This window comes from Sinohyriopsis cumingii, chromosome 15 (assembly GCF_028554795.1).
Source record: "Sinohyriopsis cumingii isolate HCF-2022 chromosome 15, ASM2855479v2, whole genome shotgun sequence".
Classification (NCBI taxonomy): Eukaryota; Metazoa; Mollusca; class Bivalvia; order Unionida; family Unionidae; genus Sinohyriopsis; species Sinohyriopsis cumingii.
Window position 1 is genome coordinate 147,162,425 of NC_142975.1, and position 17,271 is coordinate 147,179,695.

At 35.0% G+C, this 17,271-nt stretch overlaps 1 protein-coding gene across 1 annotated transcript in view; it reads left to right on the forward strand.

Annotated features, from left to right (window-relative positions):
- The window catches only part of LOC149783011 (uncharacterized), a 211,537-nt gene that overhangs the window by 183,702 nt on the left and 10,564 nt on the right, over window positions 1–17,271 (forward strand). Inside the window, exons 70-74 of the mRNA XM_089934583.1 lie at window positions 1,275–1,540; window positions 3,960–4,103; window positions 8,249–8,398; window positions 12,681–12,725; window positions 14,115–14,293. Coding sequence (XP_089790709.1) covers window positions 1,275–1,540; window positions 3,960–4,103; window positions 8,249–8,398; window positions 12,681–12,725; window positions 14,115–14,293 — 784 coding nt within the window. The remainder of the gene's footprint in view (window positions 1–1,274; window positions 1,541–3,959; window positions 4,104–8,248; window positions 8,399–12,680; window positions 12,726–14,114; window positions 14,294–17,271) is intronic.

Consider the following 17,271-nt stretch of genomic DNA (forward strand, 5'->3'; position numbering starts at 1 on the left):
AGAAGAATAGGCACATGTAGTTCTAATTTAAACTTTCTGCTCACATTACAACTAACAGCAGGAAAAAAACAAATTTTTGAGACCCAATTTTTTAAGGCCAAAAGTTGCCGGTTTTGGAATAGAAGTTTTTGGCTGGATTTTAGACTTTTTGGCCTGAGATCCAAAGCAGACCTGTCCAAACTGCACATGGACAGGTGAACCTTTGCAAAAAGAGAGATTAAGTTTGAGATTTTAAACAGAAAGTTACAAAAATAAAAAAATTCTGGGTCCAATATGCAAAAAAACATACAGTTGTTACCGTTCTGCACGTTTGAGCAAAATAGCCAATCAAAAATGTCTTTTATACACCTAGGCATTTGGCTAAATGAAAATCTCTAGTTTGCAGATACATTTGAATGCACTCAGAAGTAAGCCCAAAAATGCATTTCCTACCACCATTTCAGTAAAAAATTAAAAGAATCTCCAGTTAAAGTACATTTCAGTAAGACAGGATACATATCAAGCAGTAGTTCTCTTCATAAATGTTTTTCCATTTCATTACAAAAAACAAATGAAAGGAAACTTATTGAGGAGATAAATGAAAAAGTAAAATGTATTTCTGAGACCCATAAGTGAAAAATGAGAAGATGAGGTAAAATGCAAACTTGAATGGAATGTAAATAGAACACAAATCAATTAACAAAATACAAGTGAATGTCAACAAAATGCATGTTTGGTAAAATTACACATATCAGCATCATTATCTTCTGCACAGAAGACAGGTTGAAAAACCTTGATTTCTAATTTTTTATGATTTCAGAGTTGTTCATTGTTGAAATTTCATTGTTGTTCGGTGGCAAATGCTTTCAATACAGGCTATGATTCAACATATTAATGTTTTGGCCATGTCTTTTTCAGCAAGATTAAGTGTGCCAGCAAAGCCAGCAGATACAAGTTAATACTGTATTCCACAGTCCATTGTATTTTAAAGACTGAAATTTTTGTGTGTGTGTCTCTGTGCACATGTATATGTGTGTGTGTGCATGTGTCTTACCACCAGACCCTTGAAACTCAATTACTATACCAATATGTAAATTACTATACCAATATGGAAATTACTATACCAGTATGTAAATTACTATACCAATATGTAAAGTGTTTGTCAGTTAAAGGATTATAACACAGATAAGTTAAATGAAGGTCTTCTTCAAAATGTAGAGAGCAGATTAGGATTTTAATTTTGTTGCAAGTTCTGGATTGGCTGTTTGGTATATAATCATCCCAAAACATTACAGGTGTCCAACATATACAAAGATCCCACCACTTTGCAAGTTGTTGGACCAACCTGGAAGCTGCTGCAAACAGATCTCGTGCCAGTCCAACCCTTCACTGGTACCAGACTTCTCACGACCTACTATACCACCACAGGTTTCCACAACAACCATCACAGGCCTCTGTATGGATAAACTCGACAACTGCAAAGTGTATGGTAGGGATGCATGTAGTGGAGCTTATGAATCTTGGGCCAAACGAAATTGTCCTGCTTACTGTAATTTCTGCTGTAAGTACACAGATATTATTGTCTCAGCCTTAGAGTACTCTGAACATCATCTGCCTTGCCTTCTTGCTCTGCACCCACTTCCAGGAGTAAACAATATTATAGTAGAACTGGGTACCATGAAAAATGTTGTACCATGGTACACCATGATATTTCTGAATGTACCATGGTATACCATAGTTATATTAAGGATTAACAACTTAATATTCTGGGGCAGGGGCCTGACCCTTTTTTGTATAATTTCAATCTGTAAATAACTGGAAAAATATCCTGATCCAATTTTCATCAAAATAACACCATAATAGAAACATGATATCATCTACAAAAAATAGGAATTATCTTGAGATAAAAGGAAAGAAAATAGCTCTAAAGAAAATCACAGCCCCCACCCACCAATTAAATTAAATGGCTATTAAATTAAATGGCCACTACCTTTTAGAGGATGAGTTTAATTGTTGTATAAGTTGTAATCTAAAAGTTGTAACTAAAGTGAGATGATAACTGTTACTGTGAAACACACCATGCTGACATTAGAGAGCCTTTTGATAAAAATTAGAAGTGTTGATACTCAAGCCTGCAATTTTCTAGGTACATATTGATAGGCAGGGAAACTTTGAGTGGGATGTCAACACATGGGCAAGATATTTATCAGAGAGTGCCAGTAAAGATAAAATCCACTCACTCAACAAATGAGAAAATGTTTAGTGGACTTAAGAAATTATCTCAAGTTCAGACAGAAAATTAAATGCGCTCCTGAAAATTAGTCTTACAAAATAAGTAAGTAAAACATGACACATATTTTTTTTGTGTTGTTTTTTTAATCCAAAATTGGATTTGGTCAAAATATTTTTCACAAAATTTCTTTTGGCTATCACATTGGCATAAGGAAGTTGTGTCAAATAATTAAAGGAAAATAAATACAATTATATTTGTAATATTCTTCATTGTGACCAATACAATCCTTTTGTAAAAAAAAGATAATTTCTTAACTATTGTGTCATGCATAATGAAAACACGCTGTTAATATAATTAAAGTCATAACAAGATTACTTACAGTACTTACTGATAGAAGCTACCTACATACCGATACAGCGAAAAAGTACCAACCACCGGAAAAAATACCTCAGTAAACTGGTGTACCATTAGTACAGTACACCTTTAGTATATAGCATTCATTTTGTCTATGTTGGCTATAACTCTTATTTAAATAGACCTACTGAGACCAAGCTTGCATTAAGGATCATTCTTGTATGTTGTTGATATAAAATGGATTGGTGTAACCTAATTTAAATTGGCTTATACATCATTACTAAAAAATCATGTCTTCACTCTAATTCCAAAACCATCATCATCTGTTATCATAAAAGTTGCAGTTTAGTGCATCTTTGGCTCAACATGTGTTGAGCTTCAGAACTGGGTTACTGTGGCATCCTTTTCAGTGCTTATTCACCATGTTTTGAAACTACTAACCGATGAAAAATTGTTTGCTACTGCTCGCCAACGACTGGTTAGCTTGTGGGTTTGATTTTATATGCATCATTCAATCAGGTTTAGGTACAGTCCAGAATGAGAGTTAAGTTTTGATATCTCAGATCACATTTTACTTTTTGTTCTTTATCAACAGGTTTTGGGATCAAATCAGAGTTTCACATTAATGAGGGTTCTTTGCATAATTGCAGAGTTTAGCATAGGTTAGATAAAGTGCTCAGTTTCCCATCCGCAGAATTCATAGTCCATTACATTTATCATTTCAGTTTATTGCAAAGTTTTGTTAATGAAATCTGTTCTGTTTAGTTTCTATTAAAATATTTTTGCTGCAACAAAACTGTTGGCAGCATATCAAAAGTGTTTTGAATATTCCAAGCTTACTTTGACATGACTGATAGGTAAACCAAGAAGTAAGTAGAACTATAACAATAGTGCAATTGCAACACACTCACTTTGCACCTCTGTGTTGCCTTATTCAACTCCTGGTACCAGCGTGTGAGGGGGAAATGGAAATATTGTTGCCCATCCAAGGTCAGTGTTTTGTTCTGAGTTCAATGGTATTCTTCATGACAAAAGACCCCATTATACTGGCATCTGAGCTATCAAGAGTTTCATAAATGTTGTGAGACCTTTTTGTCAGATAAGTGTAAAATAAAGTTTAAATTATTCTAAGTACATCAAATTTACTTCATTCAGTTAGATTGTCTCCCTTTAAATTGCATCTATAGATGTGAATACCTACTGCATATACATGCTTACAAATCAAATCCAACTGCAAGCAACATAGACCCAGATCTGCCTTCGCATTATGCAATGGTAGATACAAATCTGTGCAGTTTGCAGTTGGATTCAACTTACAAGTGAGTACATGCAGTAATAAATGATATTTTACATTCAGTTTGAGATTAGTAACCAGAATATTTTATTTTTTCAGTGAATACATTCACAACAACACCTTTACCATGTGTTGATAAACTGAACAACTGTCAAGAGTTTGGAAAGTCTGCTTGCTCTGGAATTTATGCACCATGGGCTTTTGACAACTGTCGCCAGTTCTGTGGACTGTGTCCACAAACAGGTGAGATCATCTTATTATCAATCCTTTTTGTCATGCCTGCAAAATATAGACTAAACTGTAGATTGTGTTAGGGTTGGTAAATTCCCTCTCATCCACCATTGTAGATAGGGGATGGAAATTCAAGTTACTTTATTAGTTGATCTGCAAGGAATATTGTGATTTCCCAGACATCTGTGTTTCCATCTGGCAGTCATTAACCCTTTACCTTATATAGCATAGTTACAAAGTGCAGCGCGCTATAAATAGAACACCTGTTACCTATTTGACTCCATACGCATAGGCCTGCCTGTTAACTGTTAAGCAATGTAGTGTATGTTACGTTTAACAGCAATTTTAACCATTTTACATTTTTTGGTTCACATCTATTATGTGTGGAAAAATTTAAGAGTAAAGTCCGATTGTTATAGCGGTGTAATTATTTTTCACGGAAGAATTTTTTATGTGCTTTAAAATCTTGAGAGAACTCATTCACCTCATGTCAGTGAGGCCACGTGACCAACCGTAGCTGCCATTTCCCATACTCGAAATTTACAAGTTTTTTGTCTGCGTCTACGTCATTAAGTCATCTGAATTTGATAATTTATTAAAACTAATTGCTGCCTACATCAATATCAGAGCCTTTACCTAAATTATTGAATCTTGCATAATTGTGAGAATCTAATCGTGAAAGCTTCGTAAGTACTGAATGAAATCTGTGACCGCCATTTTGGAGAGTGGAGATTACGACCCAGTTACTTTAAATAGCACATATTGACCAGTGCATAAACAGTGATCACGTGATCTGACGTAATTGTCATTTGCAGAACTTAATGTAGTATCTAATAAGGGGTTTTCCCTGATGGTGGCGCTATGAAAACCAGCTTAAAATGGCTGATGTTTACAGCAGGCGTCAAAAGGTGCTTCCATGTGAATGGAGTAGAGGCGTCAAAAGGCGCTTACATGCAAATGGAGTAGAGGCATCAAAGACGCTTGCATGAGGTAAAGGGTTAATGCAATATTGTGATGTCCATCCACTCAGACATCCACATGTGTTTCCATCTGGGATTCAGTCATTAATTCAATATTGTGATGTCCATCCACCCAGATAGCCACATGTGTTTCTATTTGTCAGTCATTGATGCAGTATTGTGATGTCCATCCACTTAGACATACATGTTTCCATCTGACAGTCATTAATGCAGTATTGTAATATCCATCCACTCAGAGAGCCACATGTGTTTCCATCTGGCAGTCAGCCATTAATTCAATATTGTGATGCCCATCCACCCAGACATACATGTTTCCATCTGACGATCATTAACACAGTATTGTGATGTCCATCCACCCAGACATACATGTGTTTCCATCTACGGTCATTAATGCAGTATTGTGATATCCATCCACCCAGAGAGCCACATGTGTTTCCATCTGGCAGTCAGTCATTAATTCAATATTGTGATGTCCATCCACCCAGACAGCGACATGTGTTTCCATCTGGCAGTCATTAATAAAACTAGTCCCACAGTTTTTGTATGGATTGCCATGAGACTTAGTAAATATTATGGTCATCACCTGAAGATATGCATTTGAACAAATCACATTGCCCCTGCAAGTTTTATTAGAGTTATTGCTCTTTTTGTTTTGTCTTGTAAGCAGTGTATGATGTGGTTTTGTTATTTGGGGCACTCACCAGTTATTATGTACTTTTGAGAGAGTGATGTATGTAAGGTGAAGTTGTTTGCATTTAAAAGATGCACAATGGAGAGAATGGTGGAATACCTCTATGCTACATGAATGTAATGTGGATGATAATTCTTTGGATATTGTACTTTTGGAAATTGTACATGATTTAAACACACTGCTAACTAAAATGAATGCTCCCTTGTGCTAAAAGTTCAGCCTGAATTAGTCTAAAGTACACTATCCATAGCAGCTGTTAAAATAGGGAAAATGAATTTTGCCAGACTTGACAATACCAGCTTCTGAAAGTGCAATGAATGAATTACCAAATATATAAAATGTAAAAAAAGTTATCAGCTCTTTTTTATACAATTTACCTCTGAAGTTCAGGAAGTGAAAATGACCAAGTGGAGCTAGCACTTTTTGAAAGGTGCACATCTGGAGTAAGGCCAAGCTGTATACTCTATAACCCATATTACACCCATCAATCATATACCAAAATAAAGAGAATTAAAGGTTCTTTGAATTATACCTAAGATATACAAGGTCTTTTTTAAATATCCAGTATAACCAGTGAGGAATGCCGGGGAAATTATTTTTCTTTAAAATCCTAACCGTATGCAAAATACGAAACTGTAGAGCACCACCTATTACTGAAAGTGCCTTGGTTTTTGAAGGATTGCCATTGACCTTGGTAAATATTATGGTCATGACCTGAAGATGTACATATTGTCAATCATTTTGCTCTATCAATTATTTTGTTAGAGTTATTGCCCTTTTTGTTTTATACCATAATAATGCATATGACACAATCTCATTAGTACAACTAATCCCCCAGGTTTTCTTATGGATTGCCATGAACTTTGTAAATATTATGGTCATCACCTAATATGTGCATATGATCAACTCACTTCACTCTTGCAATTTTTCTTAGAATTAGTTTACTTTTTGTTTTATAGCTTAGTACACTATATTACTTAATCTTGTAAGCACAGGTAGTCCTGCAGCTTTTGAATGATTGCCATGAAACTTGGTAAATATTACAGTTATCACCATTTCAACAAATCACTTTGCTTCTACAAGTTTGGTTAGGGTTATTACTGTCTTTTGTTTTATAGCTTAATGCATTGTATGATACAATCTCCAAAGCACAACTAGTTCCACAGTATTCCTGCAGTATTTTATGGATTGCTGTGAAATTTGGTAATTATTATGATTGTCACCTAAAGATGCCCATATTGACCAGTTGTTGTCTCCCTTGATTTTTGTAAGGGTTATTGTCCTTTTTGACCTACAGATGGATGCTGTATATGACATGTTTTTGATTGCTAGGAAACTCATTGCATATTATGGTCATCATCAGAAGATATACATGTTGACAAATCATTATACTGAAAGAGTTATGTGCTGTTTTTGACTATACAGTGAAACCCTGCTTTAATTTGCTTCATTATAACACAATTTCTGATATAGCATGACTGTTGTGTGGCTTCCAAAATTTTGCAATAATTTCATCCATTTCTTGAAGTGTTATGAAGCTTTGGTGTGAAAATGAACAGAAGTTTGATTTAATAACTTGGCAAGATGTTTCATATTCTTGAAAAAGATCCTCTTGTTATTTAACAAGCTGATAACTGTTAATCTAATTTTTATTGGACCATCAATTTGTGGACATTATCGATGGAATTACTATTATAGATACAACCAGATTGGCTGTTGACCGGTGAGTTCACATACTCAAACTACTTACACTTAAGTTTCTGATTTTCATATAATTTATATTCGTGTACCAATCAATGGTTTCATTATCCCCAAATTTGATAACCGCATCAATTAGGTCTGTAGTTTTGTGCACACACACCCCACCGCCGTCTTGTATAACTTATATAATACACATAAAACTGACTTGTTTGCATATAGAATGATATGGTATATAGCACCAAGGCATTCTGTGAATGCCCCATAATCATGCTGCAGTGGGGTTTCACTGTATAGTCATGCATCATAAGGTAGGAGTGGGAGGCACACATATTTTTATTTGACCAAAATGCTCACCATTCCTCTAGTTCAAATTTTTTTCTCCACATACATCCTTTTTTCTTCCAATTTCCATCTCTCATGTTCTCATTCACACAAATAGAAATGAATTGTTTGTTAACCAGGTTGAAAAATGTCTCATTAATTATAATCTATTTTAAGAACATAGTTGCATGATGATAATATTAATAATACAATAATGAGAAAAGCAAAAGAAAAGTAAAGAAGATGATCAAACACAACCATGAAGTGCAACATCAAGAGCAGTAGATTTATAACTTTGGGCCTAGGCAGTAAGCTGTGATAGTAAGTCCAATTGCTGTCAAAGTTTGGAAATGTTAAAATGCAGCTACATTTTTATGGTGATGGTTCATTATGGTAATTTAATTTATAGAATATTTACCCATCAATAACAGCACAAATTAAGAAGGTAACTATTTTTTGTCCAGGTCAACTCACGACACCAACACCAACAGCAGCCTGTTCAGATGTAGATCCCAACTGTGCAAGTCTCGGATCATTCTTCTGTACTGGAGCATACCAGCAGTGGGCCAGTGAGAACTGCAAAATGACATGTGGTCTCTGTGGAAGTGGAGCAGGTATTTTCTTCATATGGGACAAATGTTGGGGCTTCCATTAGTCACAATTTGTCACATTTAATAAGTATTTAGGCTTCCATTAGCCACAGTTTGACACATCTGACAAGTATTTAGGCTTTCATTAATCACCATTTGCCATATGAAGACCTGTTGTGAAACTGAAAGACTCTATCATGTAGGGGATTAATAGAATTCATTGTATCACACTGGTGTGGGATAGGGAAATCCAACATAGGGGTAGGAATTTGTCAGCAGGAATGAGGCTTTGATGAGTTTTTGTTCACAGGTTCTCTACCCTAGGGTGGGATTGCCTTATCCCACACCAAAACATATGATGAATTATTTTTCTCTCATTTCTGATCATAATAATAGATCGGTGGAAAAATATGGCAGGTCATGGCTATTGATATTTTAGAGTGACAACAGTTTTTAGAAATTTTTCTGTCATCGGATGGAACATAAAGAGTTCTTTACAATACAGATTTGTTGTAAACAAGAATATATGTTTATAAACTGAAGATTTTAAAAAAATATTACATACTCTGGAAACATTGCAGATGTTCATGACATCATAAGCATAATGACATGATCTGTAGTGTTACTGAGTGCAGTCAAGGGCATTTTCTAAATAATATTATTTTGTTAGAAAGAACATGTTTATATTAGAATTTTTACTATAAACTATATGATGATAGTTCTTAGCTTTTTGGGGCGGTGATGCAGACTAGGTTTGTGGTGTTAGCCTTGTCATCCATCCATTGTTATCTCAGTGACCCACTCAAAGCAGCATGGTGACACAGTTTTGTATTGTGGGTTAACAACCACTGCTATATGACAATGTCATAAACTAGAATTTGCTGTTTTTACGAAGATGCAAACCATTTTCAACTCATTACATTAATGCTCATCAGACTCTGACTTCATGGTGCAATACAAAAAATTGTAGGCAAATCACATCATGTTATTCTGTATATAGAGATAAAATAAATGCTTGTTGTTTCTGTATTTATTCTTTTGTGAATACATACTTGAGTGATTGAATATTCATTTGAACATTAACCAGTCAAAAATCACTTCAGTTTATCACCCTGATTCACTGAAGAAAGTTCAGTAACAATGTACAGTCAAAAGCAGTAGAGGAGAATTATACCTGGATGAGAAGGAGTGTCCTACAGACATTGCTTATCATCAACATCTTTCAGTGACTGACCTATCTTGTCACGTATGTGAAGAATATTGTAGGTGGTACATTCAAACCAAAAACCACTTTAAATTGGTAAGATTTCATGTTTAAATTGTTGGATACAAATCTTGAAGTACTGTACTCCTATTTTTACGTTCCATTTTTTTTTTTTTTAAAGCTGTCATATCTTTTTTCAAAGTGGTAGGGGTTGTCATCTCTGCTTACATAACAGTTAAACTTTTCAATATTGATATGGTCAATCATATTGCAGACATTAATTAGATCACAAGTATGGTGACGGCATAAAGCCTCTTTAAGGAACATGGTTGTTCCAGAAAGTATTGGGGTTTGGAAGGCTCTTTTTCTAATACTCCCACATGCATGAAATTTAAATTAGACTGGTCAGCATAGAACAGATTGGATCAGGCATCCAAAAATTGGCATGTTTATTGGACATGTATAGCAAACATGTTCAGATGACTGATTATTATATCTGCATGTCAGATAATTGACAGAGTAACAGACAATTATCAAAAGTATTGCTTAGTCAATGTGCTTTCAATTTTAATCACAGAAGTCTAGTCTTCCAAATTAATCATAAAATAGCATGTATAGCTCAATTGTGCTTTTTTATAGTCAACAAAACCTTGTACCTCAAAGATTAATATTGGCTATTTAGTGCATCGATGTACATAACACTGCATCCCTACCTGATTCAGTCATCAGCATTGTACCTGTGTATAAAAAGCTTAAAAAATCATGTAGGTATATGTCAACTGGATCCTATTATTAATAAAAAATAGCACCTGATAACAACAAACTTGTATTAGTGTCCAAAAGCTATTTTTCAGAGACTTTATAGAAAGAATTTCAGGGGTCAGACATGTTAATAGTGCAAGAAATTTTTGAAGTTATACATATGATGTATAATTGATAATGCTATGCATAGTATGCCTTTTATTGTCTTTATGAGATACAACAACACCTCATTCTAATAACAAATATTTATTCTGAAGGCTTTGCTGTTGCAAAAATGTACAGTTCAAGATAAAAACATTTCAGGACCATTGATTTGGATTGCTCTGCCCTTATACCTAATTAAAATTAAGTGCCTTCTGATCCCACCTCCACCCCACATCTTTAAATAAGTTTTGAATAGCTCCCAAGAGATTGTACTATATCAATAGGATGAATACAAGTACCACACTGGGGTTCCTGTTTACAAGGTCACGGTTAGGACTGAGTTTTCCATCACACTCTCCATTCCACTTTGTCTTCATTGAGATATTTTGAGATTAAGAGATGAAACATGGTCTCATGATACATCATTATTATAAAGTGTCTTGTCCATTACTTTGGGAATCATAACTTAAAAGTCAAGGTCATGACCTAATATTTAAAGTTTTGAGTCAGACTTTCCGTTTCACTCCATAACTTTAAAGCTGTTAGGAATTAACAGATGAACTTTTCCATCATCATTAGATGTGTTCATCATGATCATGGTCACATTTGTCATTTTTAATTTGTTTCCACAATACATTCCTTTTCACTCTTCTGCTGTTGTGCCCTTTCAACTTTAGAGGTGAACCATATTTGGGATCATGTCTTCAAGTTCATGGTTATCAGTTAGTATTTAAATTTTACATCATAATTTCCTTTCCTTTCCATAATGTAAGAACCATCTGAGATTAAGAGATGAAACTTGTCTTGCTTATACATTATCATTAGAAACTATATCATGTACCACATTGGGGGTCATATCTTCATGGTCATGGTAATGAGTCAATATTTTTGGTTTCTGTCACACTTTCCTTTCCTCTCTATAATTCAAGAGCCTTTTGAGATTAAGAATTAAACTTATTAAGTAGGCATGACACATATGACATTGAGTGTCCTTTCTTCAAGGTCAAGGTCATAACTAAATTTTCATTTTTATTTTCTTTTTCATTATATAACATTAGAAACATTTGAGATTAAGGGATGAAACTTGCTATAATTATCATGCACCACACTGTGGGATGTGTCATCAAGGTCAAGGTCACAGACCAGTATTTTTAGTTTCAGTACTTGAAAATTAGTACACTTGTATATTGTCACTAGAAGATACATTGCATTCTACAATTGGGGTCCTATCTTCAAGACCAAGGTCACATGCATACATTTCATGGATGCTTTGATTTCTACATTATACATTTCAAAATCAATTGAAGGGTCATGGATGAGCCATAATACAGTTATGTTTCTTTTTATGATGGTATCTCATGTATCACAGTTAAGGTTTTGCCTTCAAGGTCAAGACCACTGATTTATTTCATCCCCTTTTTTGCATATGTACTACAATATAATTAGGGACAAAAACATGAAACTTGATTAAATTGTATGTTTCCCTTGGAGCACTAGAATTCTGTCATGAACGTCAAAGCTACTTTTAATCTATATATAATTTTGGTGACTTCAACACATAAGTTTAGGGTACCAACTGAATTTAATTGCTTTTTTCTATAAATTGCCTGAATCCAGGTTTCATCAAATATCATAGGTAGCATGTACTTGGTTAGAGGCACCTTCTTCTTGATTATTGGGCCCTAGAGGTCAGTGATCAAGATAATAGGAGTTTTGGATTCCGCATGATAAATCCACTTTCCTTAAGTTTCCTACATCCAATATTTATGAACTTCATGGATGCATTACACTTCAGGAAGGGCAGCTTCTTACTGATTCTCTTTGGTTTCTGCATAACTTATATGATCCAGTTTTCATCAAACTTCATTGGTATACACTTGGAGAGTAACAGCTGATAATTCTCAGGGTTATTAGGGGTAATGTCAAGGTTGCTACTGCTGAAATTGTAATTTTTATAACACACACAGACAAACCCACAGCTGAATAGCATGGAGAGCATTCCATTTCATGACATGTAAAAAACTGAGACCTCTATGTGACTTGAGTTTGATTTTGGTTGATACATAACAATATCATGTCAGATCATTACAGGTCAAGGTTATTTGAGGTTAAATTATGTAATTAAATAATTTATAATGGGTACGATTATTCAGGGTGGGGATAGTCATCCTTCTAATGGCTACTTTTTTCTTTCAGTGACAACTCCCATTCCAACAGAAACTGCTACTATGCCAGTATCTGGTAAGTTTCCATTCTTTGTTTCCATCCTAAGACAACGTAAATAACATAGATATAAAATTAATGACCTCTTTCATTGTACTGTCTAACTGATATACAATGAAGTGAGTGGTTCCTCAAGACTTTGTCCATTTTGAATCTTAATTAATAGTTCTTCATTCCACATGGAAACAATCTACAGTCTTAATTGACAGTTCTTCATTCCATATGGAAACAATCTAAGTCTTAATTGACATTCTTCATTCCTTTTGGAAACAATCTACATTTTCAAAGGGGGGACAGACAATCTATATTTTAAAAGGTGGGAAAGAGCGCTCAGTGATTAGTGCACTGGACTTGTGGCCAAATGGGCTTGGGTTTGAATCCTATCAGATCAACTCAGGCTAGTTAGCTGGGCAAGGCACTTCACTCATGTTGTTTTGGCACTCAATAACCTAAATGTCTTGCTGTACTCTAAACCACCAAACCAAGCCATTTGAAATAGAAAGTAAGACAGAAGTACCAAGTACAATATCAAATATGCTTATTATTCAGTTTTCATGAACTTACCAGAGAATATAGTTACACTCCTTGATAGATTAGGATAGTGATATTCCATTTCAAGATTTCAAAATAAAGTATGGATACATCAATAAAATGACACATTAGTAAGCATATGATAAGTAAATTATTTACATAAATAGACGGGGCCCCGAGTGGCCAAGTGGTCTAAAGCGCTCACCGTTCCGGATCACTGCCATCTCACCTTTGGCTGCATGGGTTTGAGTCCAAGGCTCGGCTAGTGTGGGTACATGGGAAAGCCTGCCAGTAGCTTCTTGTGCGTCGGTGGTTCTTCCCTGGATTTGCCAGGGTTCTTCCTTCACCAGTTATACTGGCTGCCATGTATAGCCTATCTTGTGCTGAAAAATGGCGTTAAACCCTAGAACAACAACAACAGTAACATAAATAGATATATATGAAGTTAGATGCAGATGTAACAGAGAAGAATGGATGGATGAATTTTATCAGTGGGCAGGTAGTGAGAAGAATGGATGGATGAATTTTATCAGTGGGCAGGTAGTGAGAAGAATGGATGGATGAATTTTATCAGTGGGCAGGTAGTGAGAAGAATAGATGGATGAATTTTATCAGTGGGCAGGTAGTGAGAAGAATGGATGGATGAATTTTATCTGTGTATAGATAGTGAGAAGAATAGATGGATGAATTTTATCATTGGGCTGATAGTGAAAAAAATAGATGAAGGAATTGATAGGTATAAAGACATTTTGTATTATACATAGAAATATAAGTTTTGATGTTTTAAATTAAAGTGAAGAAATACATGAAACAATAAAAAATATATGTAACAATATGAAAATACATCTAACAATAAAAGAATTTGATTTTACTTAGGATGGTTGATCTTCCTGAAGGGTGTAGCAGGTGCTCCTGGACCAGATCTGTTCCAGCTTTGGAATGGAAATGAGACTCTAAATGTTAATGCCCTAGGTGCTAACACCTTCACTGCACAGTTCAATGGACACTACAAGCCGGACTACTCCAACCACTGGATTGATTACTGCATTGACAAGGTATGCAATTACAGTACTCCATGATGGTGGGCCTTGGATTCTCAACATATTTTAGCACACAAGACTCAAACCAAAACTTTGTTAAAAATTGACACTCTCGAAATTTACATATTATTAAGTTGGATTCATAGACCTCCCAAGTGTTTTTTTTTTTTTTGTTCTCCTCTTATTGTATGCTAAATTTGGTGAACTATTTGTTTTGTGATTCTGAGCTCAAGTTTTTTGCTCAGAAAATTTGAAGATTGAAGAACTAGTTTAATTTGTATAGAACTTAATTAATTGGAATTTACAGTTCACTAAGAAAATGATTTTACATTCCTGAATTCAATTAAGTTGACTCAAATCATCGTTATTTATTAATCATATCATTGGTTTGAGTGCATCTTTGGCATGGATAAACCAGTAATTTGGATATGTAAGTTTTGCTCTGTTGTAGTTGTTCAATTAAATGATAATGGTTTACTCTAAATTACATAATTTTCTCAAGCTTGAATGAGATGATGATTTTTCAGAGAAGATAGTACAAATTTTGTAAGTAAACTTGCAAAAGTTTTACTATCTTCTCTGAAAAATCATTTATTTTGGTGGGAAGCAGATGCCAAGTTTGTTAAAAAAGTAATTTTCATCAGAACTTAAATTGGATTGAGAAATGGGTTCTATTGTTTTTGACAAAAAGATCATGGTTGGGTCTTTAAATACATGATTTGTAACAACTATGAAATCCACAAAAATTGATATCCCCTACTAAAAAAATGATGGATGTAGCAAATTTATACACTATCAGGCAGCCATGGTATTTCAGTTGGTAGAGTGTCAAAGTTGTAATCTAAAGGTTGCAGGTTCCAATATCTGCCCATGCCAAGTTAGGTCAGCTGCCTTTTTGTGCCATAGAGTAAAATATTTAGCTCCCATTTTCTCAAGATGATATAGCCAGTATGTTAAAAGGGGTCATTAAACTCAAAAACATAACAGCATGCATGTATAATGGCAGTAATACACAACCTGCTACTTCTGCATGCTTTTCTTTTCCAGGATTTGTAGTCCCCATCAAAGCTAATTATTCCCTCCTCCAGTTAATATTGGATGGGCAGAATTAAAACAAAACTAACATGGTCCAATTTTGACTCCTTAGTCATAGACAAGACATGAAATATCGTTTTTCCTTGGACATTGTGCATAGTACTCCTATGCTATATCACTCATCGAAATTAGCCTTCATTTTCATTTTTAAACAAAAGTTTCAGCTCATACAGAAGGACAAAGAAAGATCCCTCAGCCTCCTTGTCAGCACGGGAGACCGCATCCATTCCCAGGATCTTTTTCCAGATTGGGGAAATAAGTTCCCACTATGGGATAGGAAGGTACTAGAGTGATCTCTGTGCTTCTGAGATCAGGTGCCCAGGATCTCTGTGCTTCTGAGATCAGGTGCCCAGGATCTCTGTGCTTCTGAGATCAGGTGCCCAGGATCTCTGTGCTTCTGAGATCAGGTGCCCAGGATCTCTGATGCTCAATAAGTAGTCATCAGTGACCGTTTTTATCTTGGCTGCTACCAAGGGAGGTAACACACTTGAGAGCAAGTAATGCCTCCCTCTTTACGACGAGCAGTACCCTCTTAAAGTTTGTTGGTGTTCCAGTTACAGAGATAAGTGAATTGCCCCTTCCTGAGAGGAAAGATTCATTTTGATCTGATAAATCTCTTGTGGGTTTGTCAGTCAGGTCTTCTTTGCTAGATTGGTCTTAGATCAGGCACTGGTCACCCGATGGCCACCAGGTTCCCCTTGTGTCTCAAGAACCAGATCAGAGGGCCTGGATGGTGGATGCTTTCAGTCTGAAGTGGGATAACCTCTATGTATATGCTTTCCCACCTTTCAAAATAATTCTGCAGGTGTTCCACCAAGTCAGGATTTCCCAATGGAAATGGTTCAACAAAATCTTGACCTGTTTGTTGATGAGTCCAGGAGATCTCCACAGAGAAGGGAAATGGTGTTGCACCACAAGGGAATCTTTCATCCACAACAGGTCACAGATGTTCTATCTTTGTGCTTGGCTCATCTCAAATGATCAATCCACAAGAATCAGTTTTCAAGCTATTTTTCCAACTGTATTGTCCAGGTAAGGAGGCAATCTAGGTCCAGGGTTTATGATACAAAGCAGAGAATCTTCTGTAATTGGTGCAGTAGGAAACATGTGGAGCCTAGCTTGCCCCTCTTTCAATACAGTTGTACCACTATTTAGCAGCTACCATTTACAGGTGAATTGTCCTCACTATCAAGTGAGCTTATCAGTCCCTCACAGAGAGGGACCTTTCTTTCATGACAATTAAAGCCCAAAAAGAAAGTTTGAGCTTAAAAATACAAAAGTTTTTTTTAAAAAATTTGATGCTGCCATGAATTTCGAACCCAGAACCAATTGTTTGGCAGCTGTGACATGCAGAAAGGCAAATGTGGGTGTTCAAATATAAGATGCATTATGTTATTAATATTTGCATTATGTGGTTGATAGTATATATGTTGTTAATATTTGCATTATGAGGTTGATAGTATATATGTTATTAATATTTGCATTAAGAGGTTGATAGTATATATGTTATTAATATTTGCATTAAGAGGTTGATAGTATATATGTTATTAATATTTGCATTATGAGGTTGATAGTATATATGTTATTAATATTTGCATTAAGAGGTTGATAGTATATATGTTATTAATATTTGCATTATGAGGTTGATAGTATATATGTTAATAATATTTGCATTATGAGGATGATAGTATATATGTTATTAATATTTGCATTATGAGGTTGATAGTATACTGATATTGACCTTGTATGTTATATGTACAGCTTTTACTTCAGTCTTAAACAATTTTGACATCATTTTGAATAAACCTCCAGCACTCATTCATGAGAGACAGATCTCATTTAGTCTTTTGCAATTTTGACATCATTTTTACCATACCTCCATTACTCAAGCATGAGAG